The sequence below is a fragment of the Castor canadensis genome, chromosome 11 (genome assembly GCF_047511655.1).
Source record: "Castor canadensis chromosome 11, mCasCan1.hap1v2, whole genome shotgun sequence".
Taxonomy (NCBI): Eukaryota; Metazoa; Chordata; class Mammalia; order Rodentia; family Castoridae; genus Castor; species Castor canadensis.
In genome coordinates, this window is record NC_133396.1 from 99,829,840 (window position 1) to 99,852,571 (window position 22,732).

The window sequence follows — 22,732 nt, forward strand, 5'->3', positions numbered from 1 at the left end:
TGAGGCCACCAAAGAAGCTCCAGATTGGAGTTGGGGAGAGAGAGAACAACAGGCCTTTGATCAGCTAAAAGACGCTCTTTTGCAGGCCCCTGCCTTAGCCTTGCCAGATCCTACAAGACCATTCACTCTGTTTGTAGATGAGAAAAAGGGGGTAGCCAAAGGAGTCTTGACCCAACAGCTAGGTCCCTGGAAGAGACCAGTGGCATACTTTTCCAAGAAATTAGACGCAGTAGCGGCAGGATGGCCCCCCTGCCTCCGCATCATAGCGGCCATTGCCGTGCTGGTGAGAGAAGCCGATAAACTAACCTTTGGACAGGCCCTCTGGGTAACGGCCCCTCACCCGGTGGAGGGAATCCTTAAACAACCCCCTGGGAAATGGATGACGAATGCCAGGCTCACCCACTACCAGGGGCTCTTGTTGGATTCCCCTCGGATCACATTCACAGATCCCGTAATCCTGAACCCTGCCACCTTGTTGCCTAACCCGGAACTGCAGACACCTGTCCATAACTGCAAAGAATTCCTCTCCGAAGTTACACAGGTACGGGCTGACCTAAAGGATACCCCCCTGTCCGGCTGCAAATTAAACTGGTACACGGATGGAAGCAGTTTTTTCCAAGATGGAGCCCGAAGGGCAGGGGCAGCTGTAGTCGACCAAGAAGGAAATACGGTATGGAGCAGCGCCCTCCCACCCGGAACATCAGCCCAAAAAGCGGAATTAATTGCCTTGGCAGAGGCCCTGGAGAGGGCAAAAGGAAAGCGAGTCAATATCTACACCGATAGCCGCTATGCTTTCGGTACCATCCATGTCCACGGGGCCATCTATCGCGAAAGAGGATTCCGCACAGCAGAAGGAAAACATCTAAAGAACCTAGCCGAAGTCCAGCGTCTATTAATGGCAGTGGAAAAACCGAAGGCAGTGGCAGTGATGTATGTCCCAGGCCACCAGTCTGCCAAGACGCCGGAAGCTGTCGGTAACAACAGAGCAGATCAAGAAGCAAAGAGAGTAGCAATGGTGAGTCCTCCCATGGAGACAGGGCAACCTTCCACGGTTGCGGCGATAGACGTGCCGGTCCCAGAGCTCCCTCCGCTACCCCCCCGACCAGAATACTCCACAGAGGATTTCACTTGGATGAGAGCCCACTCCCCCTTTAGAGAAGGGGAAGACGGATGGAAAAGCGACTTGGAAGGCAAGTTAATTCTGCCTGAAAAACTCGGACGATTCCTGTTGGCTAACTTACATAAGTCCACCCATTTGGGGCGGAGAAAATTACTAGACTTGTTGACATCTGCGCAGCTCCGATTTCCGAACCAGACCATAGCAGTCCGCCAAATTGTGGAAGATTGTGCCAGCTGCACAATCATGAAACCAGGACGAAGGGAGGGGCACCATACAGGTACTCGGGAACGGGGGAGGGCTCCGGGAAGAAGTTGGGAAGTGGATTTTACTGAGGTAAAACCGGGAAAGTTTGGGTACAAATATTTGCTGGTATTCATAGATACCTTTTCAGGCTGGGTGGAGGCTTTTCCTACAAAGAAGGAGACGAGTCAGGTAGTGGCAAAGGCTTTGCTAGAGGAAATCATACCCAGATATGGGGTGCCCGAGGCAATTGGGTCAGATAACGGTCCGGCTTTTGTTAGTAAGGTCCTGCAGGGACTAGCCCAGACTATGGGGGCCAATTGGAAGCTACATTGTGAATATAACCCCCAGAGCTCAGGGCAAGTAGAAAGGATGAATAGGACACTAAAGGAGACTTTAGCCAAATTGGCCCTGGAGACTGGCGGTGATTGGGTGACGCTCCTTCCCTTGGCCATCTTCCGAGTCCGGAACTCCCCCTATGTCCATGGGCTAACTCCCTTTGAGATCCTGTATGGGGCTCCACCCCCCATCATTCAGAGGACCTTAAGCCCAGAACTAGGTGATCTGGCCCCAAATTACCTGACCATGTTGCAGGCTTTAGCTAAAGTGCAACAACGGATTTGGCCCTTAATTCAAGCATACCACGCTGTTAAGAGGGACCCGGCTCCGGAATATGGCATAGTCCCGGGTGACATGGTATGGGTTAAAAGGCATCAGTCCAAAACCCTAGAGCCTAGATGGAAAGGACCTTATGTTGTACTGTTTACTACCCCTACCGCCCTCAAGGTTGATGGCATCGGACCTTGGATCCACCACTCCCACGTGCGTCGAGCCAATCATCAAAAACAAGAAGGGGTCAAGGAGTGGACTGTACGGCGGCACCCAGACAACCCATTAAAGCTAAAGCTTTTGTGGCCCCGGGAACATGCAGAGCCTTCAGGAGCAGCCACGGATGGGGTGGCTGATCGCTCTGATCTTGCTCAATGCCCAGAGCGGGAGCCTCGCAGAAACCAACCCTCACCAGCCCTATAAGCAAACCTGGATACTCACCGATGGGGAGACTCATACCACCCTCAACGAGACTACTCGCACTGCCCCCATAGGAACTTGGTGGCCGGAGCTTCAGTTCTGCTTCAGAGACATCAATCCTGCCTACAAGTCTACTGCCCCGGAGTCAGCCCGACGTTATGGGTTTTATGCCTGCCCCGGCCACAAAAAGAACCAGGAATGTGGGGGGATACAATACTCCTTCTGTAGGTCATGGGCATGTGTCACATCCAATGATAGTGAATGGAAATGGGGGATATCAAAATCAGACCTAGTCAAATTTGCCTTTGTAAATGGGATATTAAGGGGGCACAGAATTCCAATACCCACCCATAAATGCCAGCCCACGGATCTAGATAGAATCAAGGTCACTTTCACTGAAACTGGCAAGAAGGACACCCCTGGGTGGATACAAGGTAAGGTATGGGGACTTGTATTTTATAAATATGGTGGACATGCTGGCTCGACCATAGTGGTCAGATTAAAAATTGAGCCCATAGGGCCACCGTCCACAGCAGTAGGCCCCAATAAGGTACTTAGGCCGCCCAATGTAAAGCCATCTCCCCAACCTTCCACAACTCACCACCTTCCCTCAACCATAGCTCGGGCTAATGTTACAACTCCAAGACCATCAGAAACCAGCCCTCCCCTGGTGAGGCCCAGTCTCATGACCGCATCTAAAGACCCCCTCTGGGAGCTAGTGGGTGCTGCCTTCCTGACGTTAAACCACACCAACCCTAACATGACTAACTCCTGTTGGTTATGTTATGATGTGAGGCCCCCATTCTATGAGGCAATAGGGCTAAACACCACTCACGATACCTCATCTGAGGAAAACCCTAGTCAATGTTCCTGGGGAGACCGTAAGAGAGGTCTGACCATACAGCAGGTAAACGGCCAAGGAACCTGCTTAGGAAAAGTGCCAAAGAACAGACGGGACTTATGTACTGTTATTAACGCCAGTTCTACCTGGGGAAATGCTATTAAATGGGTAATTCCAAAGGACAATGGGTGGTGGCTATGCTCGCGGTCCGGACTCACCCCATGCCTATCAACTAAGGTGTTTAACAGCTCTAAAGAATTCTGTGTTATAGTGGTTGTGCTGCCCCGCATCCTCTATCATTCGGAGGAAAGTCTATATTCATACTGGAATATAGGAACAGGTGAGAGAAAGAAGAGAGAGCCTATTTCTACACTAACCATTGCTACCCTACTTAGCCTAGGGGTGGCTGGGGCAGGGACCGGCATAGCCTCCCTGGCTACTCAACATAAAGGGATGTCTTCGCTGCGCGCAGCCATAGATGAAGATATAGAGAGAATAGAAACCTCCATTAGCCACCTAGAAAAATCCCTCACTTCCCTGTCTGAGGTAGTACTTCAAAACCGACGAGGTCTGGACTTGTTGTTCCTCCAAAAAGGGGGACTATGCGTTGCTCTAGGGGAAGAATGTTGTTTTTACGCTGACCATACCGGAGTTGTTCGTGACTCCATGTCTAAACTCCGAAAGAGCCTGGAACAAAGAAAACGAGAAAAAGAGGCAGGGGAAAGCTGGTTCGAGTCTTGGTTTAACCAGTCCCCATGGTTGGCTACCCTTTTATCTGCACTGGCAGGGCCAATAATAATCATCCTACTGCTTGTTACCATAGGACCCTGGATTCTAAACCGACTTATGACTTTTGTCAAAAGTCGAATTAATACTATCCAACTTCTGGTCCTCCGCCAACAATATCAGGCTCTTCATCCTCTCGAGGATGATTCCTCAATTTAGGCCATAAGAAAGGGGGGAATGAAAGGAATATGAGGTCTCAGCGGGCCCCAACCCCCTTGTTGGAGAAACCAGTACCAAACATCCCATGTAGATAAGATAAGCAATGAGGCAGGGCTCAGTTAGGGCATATAGAATGTGAGGAATGCAAGATGTGAGATACGAGCAAGATGTGAGATACGAGCAAGATGTGAGGTACGAGCAAGATGTGAAGTACGTGCAGGATGTGCTCTGCCTGCTTGTCTAATGTTGATAACAAAAATATGCACGCCACTGCAGTCTATATAAGATTTCCCCCTAAGAGGCTCAGGGTCTTGCTTTCCTAACCGGTCCTGCGTGTCCGTGTGGGAGCTCGACCCTGGCTAGCCAGTCCAATAAACTCTGCTTTGTTGATTGCATTCACGCCTGGCTCTCTGTCTCTCGGGGGAATAGGATTCCGGGTCCTAACATTATCTACACGGGGCATCTGGTACCGGTTTCTCCAACAGGGGGGTGGGGTCCGTTGAGACATCGCATTCCTTCTTATCCCTTTCAAGAGAAATGATAACTACAACAGGAACAGCTTCCCATAGGGATAAAAGGGAGGTTACTTTAATAGTTTTAGGGAGAACAGCATTAGTTGCAGCCCTTGCTGGAATCAGCTATGGGGTAATTGCCAATCATGTAACTACAAAAAACCTAACCAAAGTGGTAGAGGACACCTCAGACCAGGTAGGACTTGCCATTGAGGACATGCAAAGGTCTTTGTTGTCCCTTGCCTGTATGGTAATGGACCACCGCCTAGCTCTAGATTTTCTTTTGGCCAAGCAAGGGGGGGTATGTGCCATTGCCAATACCTCCTGTTGCACATATATAAACACTTCAGGTATTGTAGAGGAACATGCAGATTACATTCTCCAACAGGCTAAATGGCTCCGGGAGCAATCTCTGGAAACTCAGGTTTCTACTCAGGTATGGGAACAAATAAAATCCTGGCTCCCCTCCAGGACTTGGTTCCTACCCTTCCTGGGGCCTGTAGTTGCCCTATCCTCTTGCTTGTGTTTGGGCCTTGCATTTTAAACTTACTTGTCAAGTTTGTTTCTTCTCATCTAGAATCCATCAAAGTACAAATGGCCTCTGGTAGAGATGAAAACGACCTACTACCACGGTCCCCTTGACAACCCCTCTCGTGGTCAGCCCTGACGCTGCGGGGCCCTTCATCGCCCCCTGTCAGCAGGAAGCAGTTACTGAACAGACTTCGTCGTCCCTATCCCTAACATCAGTTAGGGCAACCATTGAGTGGGGGGAATGAAGGACTGAAGGACGGACTGCGGGAGGTCCCAAAAGGCGATAAGTGGTCAAGGAGACACTTCTCCTCCCTAGAAAATGCCTGTTTGCATCTGAAAGGCATCTCCACCATCAGGCAATGCAAATAGGCTATAAAACCCCACTCCCCAATCTGACCCAGGGGATCACCGGTTTCCAGGTCCCCCTGCATTCTCCAATATGCAGTCTTTCTCTTCTCTTTTCTCCAACTAAATTCTCTGCAAATAAAATCTTTCTGACCTCTGCTGTTAGAGTCTGTCTGTGCCTTCATTCTCAGAGCAGGCTCAAGAACCCTGAGCACCTGAAATTCCTGCGCGTGTCATCCGTTCATCAGTATGAGTTTTTCTCTGTGGCCTAGGCTTCCGAGCTAGAGGATTGAAGTGAAGAGTGAATTGCTGCGGCCCCACTCTGTCCTACACCCTACAGTCCAGGTGGGTTCCCACCAGGACTGGGGGCTTGAGTTTTTGTTCCATTTATTTAATTCCGAACTTTTTTTTTTTTTTTTAAGCAAAAGCAGAGTGGAAAACAGAAGAAAACCCCCATAAGGGGTTAATGGTTTGGGAGTGCCTCAGAAAGGCTCAGTCACCTAATTCAGAGCATTGTGGACTTCCTGGTGTTGGACTTATACTGAAAACCAAAATGGTGGCAAAAATAGAACAAACTTGTAACCTCCCCGCCGGGGAACCCCGGTCTCCCGCGTGACAGGCCAGGATATTCACCACTGCACTAACGAGGATAGCAGCTTCTTAGGGAAGCAACTAGACTGCATGTGGGGTTTTTGTTTGCTTGTTTTGTTTTTGATGTTAGACTGTGACAATGTATTTGCCGGAATGTCAGGAAATACTGAAACAATGCAAATGCTGGAATGGCTGGAATGTCTAGTAACAACACGCATACCTGCCCACCCCAATGACCTCCCCCATCCTCCTTCCCAACCATGTTACCTAGTGCCCATCCCCCTCCAACCTCCCTCTTCCCACCACAGGATGCTTAAAATCCCCAGCCTGTAAGAGAGGCGTGCTCCTGCTCCCATCAGAGGGTTACTCTGATGGCCGAGGGTCCCTCTTGAAGGTCGCAGATTCTTTCTCAGTGTGTCTCTTTTCTGCTTCACTTTCCTTTCAGTATTAAAGAAATGTAACGTTGATTTTTCTTTAATACCTGGTGTTGCTTGATTTGAAGGAAACTTCCAAATTTTAAAAAGATACTAAAATTCCCCCTTAGGTGACTGTTTTCTTCCCCCTGAAGATTAGAACCCACTGGGAAGTTTCTGGGACCTTGGAAGGGGAAGAGAAATGGGAGCAGAGGTCGGGCCCGCTGTGGACTGGTGAGAAACAGCGGGCAGAGTTTGCTGCTAGAGAAATCAGTGGTGCTGGAAAGGGGATCAGTACAGGAAAGAAAGGGAATATTTAAAAAAGTGTAAAATTAATAACTTCCACCATGGAAGAAAATCAAACTATCCTCAAAAAGAAGTAACTCCAGGAGAGAGAGAAGCTGCCAGCTTTAAGTTCACTGATTCTAGATAGGTCAGGCCTGGGAGCCAAAGTCAAGACCTTTTAACCAAGAGAGAGGGCCTGCCAGAAAAGGGCTTCACTTCAGAAGGGGAAAGGGAGCTTGGCCTCATGTCTGTACTGTTGCCTACTCAGGTACTGGCTTGTCTGAGTTCCTCCAAAACCTTCCCTGCAGGGCTCAGCAGTCTTAAAGTCCTGAAGATGAACCTCAGCAGTAGAATATTTGCCTTGCACATGCAAGGCCCTGGGTTTGATCCCCAGCACCATACACACACAAAAATTCTAACCATCCCCCATGTTGGAAATGTAGGCCCCAAAAGTGACCACGTGGAGAGGAGTGATCTGGCCAAGAGATTCTTTATTGCCGGGTAGGAGAGAGAGAGAGAGAGAGAGAGAGAACCAAGAGAGCCAAGAGAAAGAGGGAGAGAGGGGTAGGGGCTTAAATACCCCTCAGTGAGATTCAGCATGATCTGATTGGTTAGGATCTTATGGTTCATGCTGATTGGAGGTTGGGGCAGAAGGAGGATTCAAGCTAGACTTGAGGCAGGACTGTGGCCCTGGGAGGCAGGACCGTGACCCTGGAAAACAGGAGCTTAAGGGTGCAGTAAGAACTGAAATGTATCAGTGCCATTATTGCCAACATTCCTCCCTTTTTTGTTTGTTAAGGAAGGGGGGCGTTGTGTTTGCTCTGGCTTCTTCGAGCTGGCAAGGGGCGATGTAGGGGAAGAGAGGGTCAGTTGGCAAACAATGTTGGGGTGCTGAGCCTCATGATGGTGTACACCCAGGCTCCAAAAATGAAGATTTTGATACCCACCATGTGGAGGTCGGAGGATTGGCTCAAGACTCTTCATGACCTATGGCCACAAGGGAACTTCATCAACTTCAGGGAAGAGGAAATCTTGCCCGCTCGAAGAAGCAAGAGCAAACACAACGCCCCCCCCCCCCTTCCTTAACAAACAAAAAAGGGAGGAATGTTGGCAATAATGGCACTGATACATTTCAGTTCTTACTGCACCCTTAAGCTTCTGTTTTCCTGGGTCAAGGTCCTGCCTCAAGTCTAGCTTGAATTCTTCTTCTGCCCCAACCTCCAATCAGCATGAACCATAAGATCCTAACCAATCAGATCACGCTGAGTCTCACTGAGGGGTATTTAAGCACCTGCCCTTCTCTCTCTCTCTCTCTCTCTCTCTCTCTCTCTCTCTCTCTCTCTCTCGGCTCTCTGTTCTCTCCCTCTCCCACCGGGCAATAAAGAATCTCTTGGCCAGATCACTCCTCTCCACGTGGTCACTTTGGGGCCCACATTTCCTTACACCCCATACCCCCAAGAATTGAAAGTATAGCCCTAAAGCAGGGTATGTACTTGAACATTTGCTTCCAATGGCGTTCTCTTTTCCATGCTAAGGATGAAACCCAGGTCCTCACATATACTAGGCAAGTATTCTTCCACTGAGCCATGTCCCCAGACCCACAATTCACCTCTTTTTTTTTTTTTAATTGTTCTCTTCACTGAGGTTCAAACATAGGGGAGTTTATACATGTAGTAAAATTTTACATATACACTTGATCATATCCATTAATGCTCAGTAGCTTAGTTTGGGTATCATTTAAAGTAGAAGACATTAAAGTAATGATTTAGACATTATGTTCATGCCCCAATATTGAGCACAAAATAAAACCAAGTTGTAGAACAAAATTTATAGCATGATCCAAACCATAGAAAGGTCTGTCACATCAACTGCCTGTATAATCTTTTTGTTGGTTTGGTTTTTTGTTTTGTTTTGGTAGTACTGGGGTTTGAACTCAGGGCCTACACCTTGAGCCATTCCACCAGTTCTTTTTTGTGAAGGATTTTTTTCAAGATAGGGTCTCAAGAACTATTTGCCCAGACTGGCTTCCAAACACCATCCTCTTGAACTCTGCCTCCTGAGAAGCTAGGATTATAGGCATGAGCCTCTGGCACCCGGCCATGTTTGTTCTTAATCAAGTCATTTCACCTGAGCCACAGATTTAAAATGAAGAGATTGGGTTTCTTTAGTGGGGGGAGGGGGGCATACTGAGGTTTGAACTCAGGGTCTCGTGCCTGCTAGGTAAGTGCTCTACCACTTGAGCCACTCCACCAGCCCTGAGATCAGATTTCTTGTTTGTAGGGATTTTCCAGTTCTAAAAGTCTCTGATTTCAAACATTAATTTACTCATTCTTTTTTTTTAAATCATATTATTGTTGTACTGGAGTTACATTGCGACATTTACAAAAGTTCTTACAATATATCATAGCTAAATTCACCCTCCCCCCCATTCCTGGAGTTTCAACAGGTGTCATTTTTCCATTTTCAGACATGAGTACATAATATTTCACCATATTTGCCCTAATTTACTCCTTCTGAAAATATTTATTGAGTGCTTTACCATGTGCCAGACACTGAACTAGGTGACTTCTCCTGGAGCTCATATTCTAATGGGATGAGACAATAAACAAATAAACATACAGTAGCCCAGATGGTGATAAGTACAATAAAGAAAAATAAGCAGGAGAGAATTCCAAATATGGTAGGGGAGCAGAGTTGTACCAAATGATCAAAAAACCATCACAGAAAAGACAACATTGAATAAAGGCCTAAAGGACGTGGTCATAGTCTGTTTTCTACTCCTATAACAAAATATCTGAGACTGGATAATTTAAAAAGAAAAGAGGTTTATTTAGTTCATGGTTGTAGAGACCGGAAGTCCAAGATCAGGTGGGCACATTTGATTAGCTTCTGATAAGGTCCTTGTGCTGCTCCATGCAGAGCAGAAAAGTGCAAGGGCAAGCAGGGGCAGTAGGAAGAAAAGAAAAACATTTCTTTTTTTTTTGGTAGTACTGGGGCTTGAACTCAGGGCCTCACATTTGCTAGGCAGATGCTCTACCACTTGAGCCATTCCACCAGCCCCCCTAAAAATTCTTGAAGCAGGAAATAACAGGTCCTGTGAAGAAGTATAACTGGTAGGTTCAAGAAAGAATAAGAATAACCAAAAGTAAGTGAGGACGAACAGAAAGAAATGAGACCAGAGACACAGTGAGGAAAAAGACCTCATAGCACCTTGTACATTGTTGCAAGGCTTTAGCTTTTACTCTAAGTGCAAGGGGAAGCTGTTCAATGGTTTTGAGCAAAGAAGTGACAAAAAGGTGGCTCCATAGTCCAGGTTGCTTTCAGGAGGTCTGAACAGATGCTGCTGCCACTACTGTTATGACATTAGATGAGGTGTCATTTGCCCTGTGGACCCTGATACGTGACACTGGAATTTCTCCACCCCATGAAGCTTGAAAGGCCACTCTGCACAGAGAGATACAATCCTGTGTCCACCGCAAACAGAAGTCCCATCACCAGGCAGAAAGTGATGTGGTACCAAAGTAGAGAGGTAGATGGAATTTCTGGACCTAGTAGGAGAAACAGAGGAATGGGAAAAATGACAGTCATTAAGAAATAAGGAATAAACAGTGCTGTTTCCAGTAGGGAGCCTTTGGGAAGTCACACAGCCGGGGACTGAAGGCAAGACCAAGAGCAGATAGACAGGCCAGGAAGTCTTCATAAGAAGACTTCATCTCTCTGCCTTCCCAAATAAAACACTAGATCAGCAGCTCCTAAAGGGTGGCCCTGACATATCTGTCTGAAGTTACAGAAGACAAAGATTTTGTGGCCACAAAATGTGATATGGTACAGTTTAAAAGCTTTCTTTGTAACAGGAATTTGTTTTGTTTTGATTTACTTTGCTTTGTGACAGGGTCTCCCTATGTAGGGCAGTCTGGCCTCCAACTTGAGATCCCTCTTACCTCAGTCTTCTTGGGATTACAGGCATGTGCCACCATGCTGGGCTTACAGTGGGAATTCTTAAGGCCTTTAATGTACATTATTAATATGGAAGGACAGGAGCAGAGTACACAGCACGGTCTACATTAGTTTGACCACGGAGTTCTTAATTCTGAAGAGTCTCTCATGAGGAACAGCCTTTGGGAAACCTTGAACTAGGGAATCCACAAACCACATCAACAGATCTTCACCCATCACTCCTCTGAGCCTAGGACTTGGGGCTGTTCACTGACCAACTCTAGTTTGTCATAGGCAGTACGTGATACCTCCCTTGCATTGAATATTCCACAATGCAAAATTTCTCAAGAATAGACAGAGTCCTAGTTCTTTGTAGGTAGAAAGGGATTTTTTCAAGTCAATACAGCTATCTTGAGCTAGAGTTTAAGCCTAAGCTGAGAGGTCAGAATCCTAGTGATAGAGGGACATGAGACAAAGTGGAGAATGAGATGAAAAAGACAGAGGGTGATTATGTCTGGTAGATGTATTTGTGGAAAGGAAAAATGTTTTCCATTAAAACTGCAAGTGAATGACACCTATTTCCATAATCCACAAGGAATAAACTGGAATAGAGCTGAATATCAACAAAGCTGTCAGATCAACTAGAACCTGCAGGGTTCCATTAATGTTGAGAGGACTATTCAGGAAAATGCAAGTACCAAAGTCTGAAAAGGATCTGTAATCCCCTCATCCAGGCTTCCAAGGGCTGAAGATCCTCGAACAGCCCTGGTTCCCACCTTGGACAGTGATGGTCACAGACTGTGATGTATATGACGTCTTTCCTATATTTGCTTTGCAGTAGTAATCACCACTGTGACTGTGGTTTGCTTTTGGAATGGACAAGTTGCCACTGAAATGAGAAAACTTCTTTGATTTTCCATTCTGGTAGAATATAATCTTGTTCAGAAGGTTGTTCCTCCAGCTATGGCACCTCAGCAAGATGGTTTCCCCCTCTTGAAACACTAGTTGAGGGGTCTGAAGCAGCAGCCAGTCTGAAACATACAGAGGGAGAAAAGAGCCAAGCATAAGATACTAGGCCTTCCTATTCATAGGACTTGGAAGAATGTCAGGCAGGGAGAATTGAAAATGCTTCATGGAAAATGTGAGCATTCTCTTCACAGGCAAAATATGGTGTTATGTCAATGAGAGCTCTGAAAGAAAACCTTCCAGAAATTCCAAAGATGAAGAGCAGATATAAAAAACAATTTTGAGGAATTTGAAACACTGTGTTCATTTAGAGACAGAAGTGCATTTCAGTAACTGTACAAGTTACTGACCAGGGTCTGAAAACATTCATTGATTACAGATACAGTGTTCATGATCTGAGAATTACTGATTTAGTGGTGACTTTTGAGTACATGTTGGGAAGTGGGGTAGATAACCATTAACTATATTAACAATGAAGTAGAGCCTTAATAATTATAGCCACTCTATCTTAGTCTATTTAGGCTGCTATAATAAAGTGCCATAAATTAGGGATTTATAAACCCAGAAATTTATTTCTCAAGGTTCTAGGAAGTGAGAAGTCCAAGATCAAAATGCCAGCAGCTTTTACATACAGTAAGAGCCTACTTCCTGGCTTGTAGAATTGAGGCCCAGGAGCTAATGTGGGCCTCACTTAAGAGGGGCCACTCCCATTCTTGAGGGTTCCACCCTCATCACCTATTTACCTTCCCAAAGACCCCACCTTTAATACCATCACCTTGAGCATTAGGATTTTAACATATGAACCTTAAGGGGACATAAACACTTAAGACCATAGCACACCCTGAGTTGAATCTTCTAAGCACTTAAGAAATGAAAAATCTGTGACCTTTTGAATTCAGTGTTCAACTGTGGCTCTGAACAAAATAATCTTTTAAATTTAACGTCACTTTTCCCTACTTGCATATAAACACCCACCATCTCCTACCCTTCATTGATGGCAGAGTAATCAATTCTAAAACTCAGCTACTTTGCAGAACAAGTCTATAAAGAATATTTCAACAAACTTTCCAGAGAATAAAATTGAATTGCTCTATTATGAAACAAATATCCAAATTTACTGTATCTTATTTAAATGAAAATTCATTTAAGAAAACAATTATTAAGATAGCATGAAAAAGAAATCTAAAGTCAGGATTCTGATTCTGGCTCTGCCATTGACTACTGAGCTTAATATTTTTGTACAGCCCAGAGTGTGGTTGTAAGCACAGCTATTCAGGAGGTAGAGATCAGAAGGATCAAAGTTCAAGGTCACTCTGGGCAAAAAGTTAGTGAGATGCCCATCTCAAACAATAAACCTGGCATGGTGGCTCGTACCTGTGGTCCCAACTGTACAAGAGGCTAGGCAGGGACATTGAGGGCAATCTTTGGCAAAAAATGTGAGACCCTATCTGAAAAATAACTAAAGCAAAAAAGGACTGCATGTTTGGCTCAAGTGATACAGCAAATGCTTGCCTAGCAATTGAGAGGCCATAAGTTCAATTGGCTATTTCTGGACTAGTGAGATACAAAAAGAGAAGGTAAGACTAGGACCTGAGTTCAGTCCCCAATACCACATTACAACATCTATCCCCAGTACTGAAACAAAGAGAGAAGATGAGCTGTCATCAGGAAGGTTTTGAAGTTAACTCAATATTTATTCCCCTTTCATTAGAGCACCATCAACAGAAAGCAACACCACTAGGATCTCTCTGAAGGACTATTTTAAAAATCACATTCTTGGTATTAAATAGAAAAATCTAAAACCCTGGATATGTACATGTACCATCTTCAGGGCTTGTACACCAATGTGTAGCTGAAAAAAACTACACTATCAATAGTGGGAGAGGAAGGAAGAGGGCCCATCGATGGGAGCTGGTTACAGCTAGGAGCAGGAAATTCTGCTGTGCTACTGCACAGAAGGGTGGCTAGAGATAATGATAGTGTACTGTATATTTCAAAAACCTAAAAGAAAGAATTTGCAATAAATGTTTGCAAAAATGTTATAAAGGAATGATAAATGTTTGAGAAGATAGGTGTGTTTAACCTGACTCAAACATTACACAATGTATACATGTATCAAAACATCCCATTAATATACATTATTTTTTGTTTTTATGTGTCTGCTGAAAAAATTAATTGAATTTACAATTTTTAAAAGCCATCTGGTGAATTATCATCTCATTCATGAATAAAAGTCAAAGTCATCACAACCATTAACATACACTGAAGAATTTCTTAGGAATTTGCAGCCTCTACCACCTCCACATACTAAGAAAAAGGAAATGAATGGTTATAAGTACTTCAAGCAGCTCACACAATGCTTGCCCCCAAACAGGCAAGCCTCTGCGGTATAAGCAGATCCCCTCTCCTGGTCCCCCAGCCCCTTCTTGGGTCTTCCAAATACTGACCAGATATTACACCCAGATGTACAGGGTCGCTGAGGCTGGTCTGGATCATCTGGCACCTGTACTCCCCGCTGTCATTGATCTTGGCCTTAAACTCATAGCTGGGCTGGACCTGGGTTGGGATGGGACTACCATTGTGGAACCACTGGGTGGAGTGGTTCAAAAGGTCGTGGGACCCTTGGCACCTCAGTGTCACGCTGTCTTCCTGGAGCACCTGGATCCATGGAGGCTCAAGTTTCACCACAGCCTTCGGGAGAGCTGCTGAGGGTTGGAGAGCAGAAAGGGATATGAATATATAACCTTTGAGGGACTATGGATTCCCAAGGTGCTCCCAGGGGCAGTCAAGAGCTGGAGAGTGTTATCATACACCCACTCAAAGATCTGTGTACACTTAGTAGCCCCTTCCCCTTAGGTCTTTGATGAATCCAGTTGTGATGTTAACCGAGACTAATATCCCAGGCCCTACTGGAATGGGAGAATATCCATGCTGACCCCAAGCCTGATTCTTGGTGAGAGACATTTCCCTACAAAGTAAATACAGCACTTCATTTTGAGGAAATAACACTATCAAAACAAGCAAGCCAATAGCAAACTTACCAATTTGCCTGTCTGCAGAAACTGTAAAAGAGTGACAGAAGAGAAGAACAAATTTAATTGTGTGTGTAAGGGGAGGGTGGGGGAGGGGATTTGGAGCTCCTTCTTTTTCCAGGACCCACCTTAAGAGCCTGCTTCCAGTTGATTCTTATCAATGTACTCATCCCTCAAGTCCTTATCCCATCCCTGCACCACTTAGCATGGGTACAAAGTAAGCAAGAATGTTTGGTACAAAATGGATTTTCCATGGACTGTGAAAGTACCTTTAAATTCTGACCTCAGGAACCATGGGAATAGTAAGAATTCAGTAAGAATTCTCTTCCCTTTCAATCTGTCCCCAGCTTCCTAGTCCAGGCCTGCTCCTCCCTGCACTGGTTCCTGAAGTCTAAGCAGTAGGAGTGGCTGAAATTACCCCATTCCAGAATGACCCTCACTCACAAAACAGCAGCAAAATTATCAGTGGTTGAAGCAGCCATTGACCCCCAGGATGAATATTCTCAAACATCTGGGTCTCCAAAGTCATTCTAGAACTAGGCCAGAATCCAGTGTTGTTTATGAGACGAACTTAGAAAAGAGGAAGGAAATTATTTCATCTTCTTGTGCAACTGTCATCAGTCAGGGGATACCATTTCTGCTAACTAATCAGTAGCAGGCCAAACTAGAAGTGCAGTCTGCTTTCCAGATAAGTCTCTCTACATGTATTCCTTGTGGTGCCCTTGTGAAAACTCTTGTTGTAGTTTTCTGGTGAAGAACCTGGGGGGGCTGGGGGGAACACCAGGAAGTAGATCTGGGGATGGAGCCCATGGTTGGCATCTCATTTCAGTGCTGTTTCCACAATAGTCCCTGGGCTGCTGAGGCAGACTAGACGTTAGGGAAAGTTCAGGACTTAAAAAAAAATACAGCCGATTTAGAGCACCTCACTCAGCTGCTCAGTGATCCCTTACCTTTCCCCTCTGAACTCAGAGAATTCCATATCAATTGCAAATCCTTTGTTAAATTAGAGTGGAAATTTCCCCCTGCATAGATTTAGGGTACCTGAGAATTAGCATAGATGTATGCATGAATCCACCCAGGTCCTCCCTCAGGCTGGAAGCCCATTGGAGATGAGGAGTGACACACTCTTCTCCTAACCAAGTTAAGGATGATATAAAAATGACCTAAAATAAAAATTCCCCACCTTTTTTTTTTTTCTTTTCATGCATGTGGCACCTCCATTCCACCTGGCAGAGACCTCACCTGCAATCCCCTTCCTCCTGTAAGAGGCACTTAAATTGCTTTTGCTGAAAAGCACTGACTCCTTCTTGGGCCCATGAATTAACTAATAGCAGGAGAAAAGCACAGCATCTCTCCTCCACTTTGTTTCTGCCTTTGCTCTAAGTCATTCTTTTTACAATCACTTTGCAATCACCTTGTATTCCAGGAAAGACAGATAACATCTTTATGACAAGGGACTGAAACTACCCCCAACAGTAAACTTTCCTCAGGATGAACCAACTGCCTGGCTCCAGATGTCACTCTAGAACCTCACCCAAAACAAAGACTGAGATAATAACCAACCAGACCATACCTATGACTGGGACTGTCAAACTATGCATACCTTTGTCCCCTGCCCCAGTTCTTTTGTCTACTTACACCTATAGCTCATATCTGTACCCCAAAGCTGAAGATGGACTGAGTGCTTACTCTGCCTCTTCCCACAGCACGTGCCAAGCCGTGTAACAAACCTCCTTTCTCTGCCTTCACCATGCCTCTTTATTTGGCTAAAGGGGCAGGTGGCCAGAGCTGGCATATGGAATCTCAGGAGTTTGGGCCTAGGATCCAAAACCACTCTGGTTTCACCCCTTTCCTATAATAAAACTCTATTATTTCCCTCACTACATCCACATGTTCTGCTAGGATTCTTCTTCACCAGAGAACAAGGAGAAAAATCTCCCAATTAGAATCATCAGCAACTTCAACACTGTCTCACTGGCAGTACAGAAAGTTCCAAAGGAGCTTTGCCCTAGACAAGATAGAGACCCTTCTGATATGCACCCAAAATGATCAACATTAAACAACAAAATAGGATCATTCTCTGCAGGAAACAAGTCTCTAAATACACTACAAACAAGACCTTCTTTCCCTGCCCCTGCTCTCCATGCACACAAGAAAGATTTTGAGTGCAGAAATGTATTTTGGGTTGGGGGGGGCATGGCTCAAGTGTGAGGCACTGAGTTTAATCCTTTATATTGCAAAAGAAGCAATAGGAAGGAAGGGAGGGAGAGAGGAAGGAAGGGAGGATGGAAGGAAGGAAGGAAGGAAGGAAGGAATTTGGTAGAAAAGGTACAAAGTGTTACATGCCAGTTTGAGGTGTTGCAGGCCGGTGTTGAGGGTCCTTGCCTATAAGGCCAGAGAACTGGCTTGTAAGGCAGCTGAATGATGAGCCAAAGCTGGTATATGAAGTAGGATTTACTAGAGAGAAAGACTGTTGGGTTTGATAACCTAAGGCAGATGAGTGACTATCCCATCCCCTATGGACAGCAATATCATTCCTGCATCCTGAGGAGATGGAGGCCTGCATTCCTGCATCCTAAAGGAGAAACACAGAGTCTGATAGATCTGCCAAAGGGCTGATGAGCAAAATGCTCTCAACATTGTTTCCCCTCCCCCAACAAAAGTGCAAACCAAACCAGTTCACCTAAGAAAGCCCTTGAAATGCACGGCCAATGAGAACCCCCTCCCCCCAACCCAGAGTTAAAACATCCATAAAAAACCCAGCTTTCACCTGAGTACCAAGTTACCGGCTTCCGGGCTCTGCTACTCTTCTCTAGCTGTGGCCTTTCCTTTCTCTTTAATAAATCCCACTTTTTATATACCAGCTTTGGCTCATCGTTCAGCTGCCTCATGAGCCAGTTCTCTGGCCTGTGAAGGCAAAGACCCTCAACACCAGCCCACAACACTTCAACACCAGCATGTAACATTTTGGCGATGCACAAAGGGACGTTTCTTCTGGACCAAGGTTGGTACAGTTTGTGCCAAACTGGGAAACGCTGCCTAGGAACATGACTGTGATTGTCCAGCACTCCAGTGGAGTCTATTCTCCAGGAGAACCCCACAACCATGGCCTAGCTACAGTGGACCTCTCAGGCCGACACTCTCTCTCTCTCTCTCTCTAGTTAAGAAGGGTTTCTCCCTTGGGAAACTGAGGAAAAGCTCTGAGCCCATTACAGCTGTAAGGCAGGCAGCCTGAGAGAATTCAGATGCTGGCCGGGAAATTATACCAGACTGCCAATGCTATGTGTGTGGAGCCTGACTTCAGTGCACTGAGGCTTTTTTTCCCTCTCCTTAAACACTCTCTCTCTTTCAAGATCTGACTGGCTCAGGAGGACATCTAAAAACAGCCAGTGGAAAGGAAAGTTTCTCTTCAAGCTAAAAAAGTGTTCTGGCCAGGGCACTCCCTGGTGTCACCCAAAGGCTAGAGATGCAACTTCCTGATCCGCCCTGAGGCTCCAAAAGTAGCTAAGTCTCAGATCCCTCCAGCCATGTCCAAGGCAAATAGATAATCATATCTCTTATGCTTCCTTCATGGCTTCCATGGCCCAAAAGTGGAGGTCACCTCTTGCTTCCAGTGCTCCAGTACTGCCCTTGGGCAGGATCAACCTGGACAGCAGTAGTGACCAATATTCCCTCATGTGTTGAGTCTGGAAATTCTTTTTTTTTTTTTTAGGGGAGAGCACAAACCAGTCCCCCACTACCACAAATTATGCAGTCAAGTTTCCCACATTTGGGAAAATCTCAGGGCTTAGCACATCCGGAGTGCAATGGATAAGCCTCGCCCTGGGAAAACACCTTCATGATCATGGTATCTCCCCTGCCAGGTAAGTATCTGGAAACTCTCTTTTCCCCCAATCCTCAGCCTCTCCTTCCTCTTTCCCAAGCAGTTCAGGATGAGTGGCCTCCTCCTTTTGTTCTAAACAGCAACAGTCTTCCTTCAGTGAGTTTGAAAAAAAAACCCTTACACTGCTTCTGCTCCCTCCCTGGTCCCGCCTTTTCCTTTATCTCTGTCTGCCTTCCCCTCCCTGGGGTTCACTGGGACCCTCGCCTCCCATGAAAAACTGGTACCTCACGACTTTCTTAAGTTATTGCCACAACTAGTTTGTCAGGCCCCTCAGTCCAAATCGACTTTAAATCAGCTGCTAGGCACCAGTGGAGGCAGGGGACTTGCAAAAAAACTGCAGCCGCCACACTCACGCCCTAACTCCGCCCCCACAAGGGGAGGAGGGAAAACAAACAGGTGTACTCCAGCCCCTGGGCACAGCGGGAACACCTGCCATAGCTAAGAGAATCCATAGAGAGGGCCCAACATACATCCAAAACCGCCAGCCACACATGGCGGTGACTGCGACCCACCACCACTCCTCCTAAAAGAGATGAGAAGAAAAATAAGCACACACAGGCGCACATACACAGGGATGGGGGAGGGGCGACAGGCCACAGGATCAGGCCTAGGCAGACAGGGTCACTTGTCCCAGGTGTGGGGTGGCAGTGCTTTGTGCAAGCCCCGCTCACAACCTCACCTCATGCCTCAGGCCGCCAGATCCAGTCTTTGCAAACCAATTATTAGCTCAAGGTTATGGTCTCAAAAAGCAAATATAACCTCCTGGGAACAGCAAAATGGGTGTTACTGTGGTCTCTAAACTTCCCATTTAAAATTTCCTATACTTTTGGCCTCAGCATAAAAAAAATTTTTTCCTCCAAATATTAGCACTAGTTGTCCTTTGTGATACTGTTATTGCCCCAGGACACCCTCTGAATGCCCTTTTCTAACTTTACAGATGATGTACTACTTTGCTAAAAAAAAGTAGCCTTTATTAAAGAGGCTGCAAGAAGGCAGGGTCCTAGAGCTCTTCTCACTGCGTTGGTCAGGTGGTCTAACCTGACCAGTTCACTTTCCCCAGTCCTGACAACAGATGGGGGGGGGGTGGCGGGGAGGCATGAGACACGGATGCCTGGTCTCATTTGTAAGGTTATTCTCAGTCAGGATGCTGACAAAAAGGGAACTGACCCAGTTTATTGTTGTTGTTATCTTTCTGGATGGGACCTGCCCCTTCCAGTCTTCTGTCCTCAGCACCCAAGTGGTCTCTGCTGGCCTGTCTATTAAAACGTTGAGAAGAAATGGAAGCTTTGTACCAAGGCCTGGCCTCAGTATACCTTGGGTGACCAAGAGAAGTGGCCTTCACAGTGTTCCTTAAATTACAATACCATACTCCAATTAGACCTTTTCTGTAAAAAGGAAGAAAAGTGAACTAAGGCCCCTGATATAAATTTTCTTTCATCTCTGAGACCACCCAGATTGGCTCCATAATTACTATCTAGGTACTCAAACGCTGGTCATTTTTTGTGAGCCACAGGATAAACATAGGAAGGAGGACCAGAAAAGCCCCTTATCAATGACAAGGCCCACCCCTACTGCTCCACCCTCTGCCCTACCTTCTAAGCCACCCCAATATTCACAACCTCCTAATGGGTGCTTCCCCCTTCAACAGGTAATGGTAGGAACAAGGCAAGTCTATGTCCCCTTCCAGCTATCAGATCTAAGGAAAATTAAAAAAACATCTGGACAGCTATACTGATGCCCCAGACAAATACATTCAAGCCTTTATCTCTGTGATCCAAACCTCTCAACTGTCATAAAAGGATATTATGCTTCCACTAGGCCAGACTCTTTCCTAATTAGAAAAGCAATGGGTTCTGGCCCAGGCCACTGAGGTTGGAAATGATTACCATTTACAATGAGCCCCAATGCCCGTGGCACCTAAAAATAAGGAAATAAATGTACCTATACGTACAGGTGCACACAGTCCCCTTGACAGATCCACACTGAAAAATCAGAATGGTGAAAGGGCTGGTGGTGTGGCTCAAGCAGTAGAATGCTACTTTGCAGACATAAAGCCCTGAGTACAAATCTCAGTACAGCCAAAGAAAAAAAAGATATTTGGGGCTGAGGACATAGCTCAGTGGGAGAGTGTCTGCCAGCATGTGCAAGGTCCTGGGTTCAATTCCTCAGCATTGTTAAATCCAAAAAAAAAAAAAAAAGATCAGGAGGATAAATGGCATCAACACTTAATCCATCTCATAGTGGAAGGGCTAAAAAGGACCAAAGTCAAACCTCTAAACTATTCCCAGGTGACTACAGTACAACAAGGCCTTGAAGAAACCCCCCTTACCTTTCTATAGCATCTTAAGGACACTATCAGAAAGCATAGCACAGTGGACCCAGAGTCACAGGTGGAAGAGGTTCTCCTCAAAGTTAAATTTTTAACATGGTCAGTGCCAGATATTCGTAGAAAACTCCAAAAGTCTGTAGCTGAAGAAGAAGAAAAGTCATTGGATCAACTAATGCAGCTAGCCATATCTGTATACCGGGACCTTACTAAAAGGAGAGAAAAAGATAAGAGACATCATGACCTCACTGCTGCTCTCAGAGAGGGCCCCACCTGACTGGGGCTTACATCCCAAGCTTGGTACCATTGTGGACAGGAGGGGCACTTCCGCAGAGAATGCTCAAATGGGGGACAGCCCAGGAGACAGCCCCATTCCCAACCAGGACCCTGCCCACTCTGCAAAGGTTACCACTGGAGGTCTAAGTTCCCGTGTCTCCAGATGGAAGGCAAGGTGCCACTTCCTATGGAATGATGGGTCCTGGGCCTCCTGTCCAGGCTCCACTTCTTGGCATCAACGTTGAGGAGCCTTGGGCTAGCTAAAATGGCAGAAAAGGGAAAGGTCATTTTCCTACTAGATAGTGGAGCTCATTTCTCTGTCTTACCTTTCTAGTAGGGTGCTTTAGAGGCAGACTACAATGAGAACGTGACTGGCTTCTGCACTTATTTCCTTCTACCTCATTCTTTCTTAAATTGCTCCATAATGGGTTCTTTGTAAGAATGCTTTTAACCAGGAGCATTGAGGATATTTCCTAATTTTCTGTAATGGAGGTAAGGAAGCAATTAACATGTTACTTTACCCACTAGAAAAATATATTTGGGTAACATAAACAGTGCCAATGAACATACCCACATGAAGGACATGCATTTGAAAGCTTTCTATGAATACTTTCCTGGGATTTACATATTTTTAAATTTTTTGCTCTCCTTGTTGAGTTCTCAGAAAACAAGTAAGGTATAACATCAATTTGCTTGTTACATGTATTACAAAGGAGTTTATTGTTTTGTATTTCCCATTTGACTTTGTATAATATAATATAAAAACATAAGCCTTCTGTAAATAACCTACACAAACCAATATTATAGTGGCTCTTGTTAACACAGTTTACAATATGCAGAAAAGTAACCACAAATATTTCACGTACACAAACGTAGGAAAAAAACAATGAATCCAAGACCCCAATAAGTCAAAATCAAACAATCCTCATAATTCATGCGAATAATTGACACAGCTTTAGGTAACTGCAAACAAATACAATATTTAATGTCAAAAAAAAAACTCAAAGAAACAATACGAATAACACATATTCAATAGGATGCAACATACTTCAAGAAGCAGATGACCAATTTAGAAAATAAACTCTAACAGATTTACTTTAGATTTTTGAAATGTTACACAAAGGAAACAATTTATGCAACAATTAGGAATCTAGAAAGACTGCTGAACCAGGAAGCAACAACATCAAAGGGGGAGTGCAGCAAAGCAAATCTCCACCATGATAAGAACAGCACATTCCTTCAATAAGTCCTGTTCCATAGAGGACCCGCATAGTGGATGGCTGGATGGGAGGCAGGGTGGTTGAGCGAATCAGTGGGTGGCTAGGTGGGAGGGTGAGAGAAGCAGTGAAGCAGTGAAGGAGTGGGTGGCTGATTGGGAAAGTGAGCGGGCGGGTTAGAGGAGTTCATGAGGGAGGAAGCAGCCAGTGAGAGAACGGGCGATGGGGCGATGGGGCGAGGGGT

At 45.6% G+C, this 22,732-nt stretch overlaps 2 protein-coding genes and 1 non-coding gene across 5 annotated transcripts in view; 1 reads left to right on the forward strand and 2 right to left on the reverse strand.

Moving 5' to 3' along the window:
• The window catches only part of Apoa2 (apolipoprotein A2), a 450,260-nt gene that overhangs the window by 57,653 nt on the left and 369,875 nt on the right, over positions 1 to 22,732 (forward strand). The window lies entirely within an intron of this gene.
• On the reverse strand, positions 9,401 to 20,974 carry LOC109693506 (low affinity immunoglobulin gamma Fc region receptor III). Of its 3 annotated transcripts, none has more exons than XM_074047648.1 (5): positions 15,231 to 20,972; positions 14,796 to 14,816; positions 14,202 to 14,456; positions 11,565 to 11,819; positions 9,401 to 10,400 (listed from the first exon to the last, which is right to left on the reverse strand). In XM_074047648.1, exons 1-5 carry the CDS (start codon positions 15,313 to 15,315, stop codon positions 10,228 to 10,230), a joined length of 789 nt encoding a protein of 262 aa, XP_073903749.1. In that variant the 5' UTR covers positions 15,316 to 20,972; the 3' UTR covers positions 9,401 to 10,227. The 3 variants fall into 3 exon arrangements, with proteins under 3 accessions (XP_073903749.1, XP_073903748.1, XP_020030445.2); XM_074047647.1 differs by having other exon boundaries at positions 9,404 to 10,400; positions 14,202 to 14,459; positions 15,231 to 20,970; XM_020174856.2 differs by having other exon boundaries at positions 10,274 to 10,400; positions 11,487 to 11,819; positions 14,202 to 14,459; positions 15,231 to 20,974.
• LOC141414163 (U1 spliceosomal RNA) lies at positions 18,496 to 18,657 on the reverse strand. Its single transcript, XR_012439247.1, has one exon. It is a non-coding gene; the product is annotated as a U1 spliceosomal RNA (small nuclear RNA).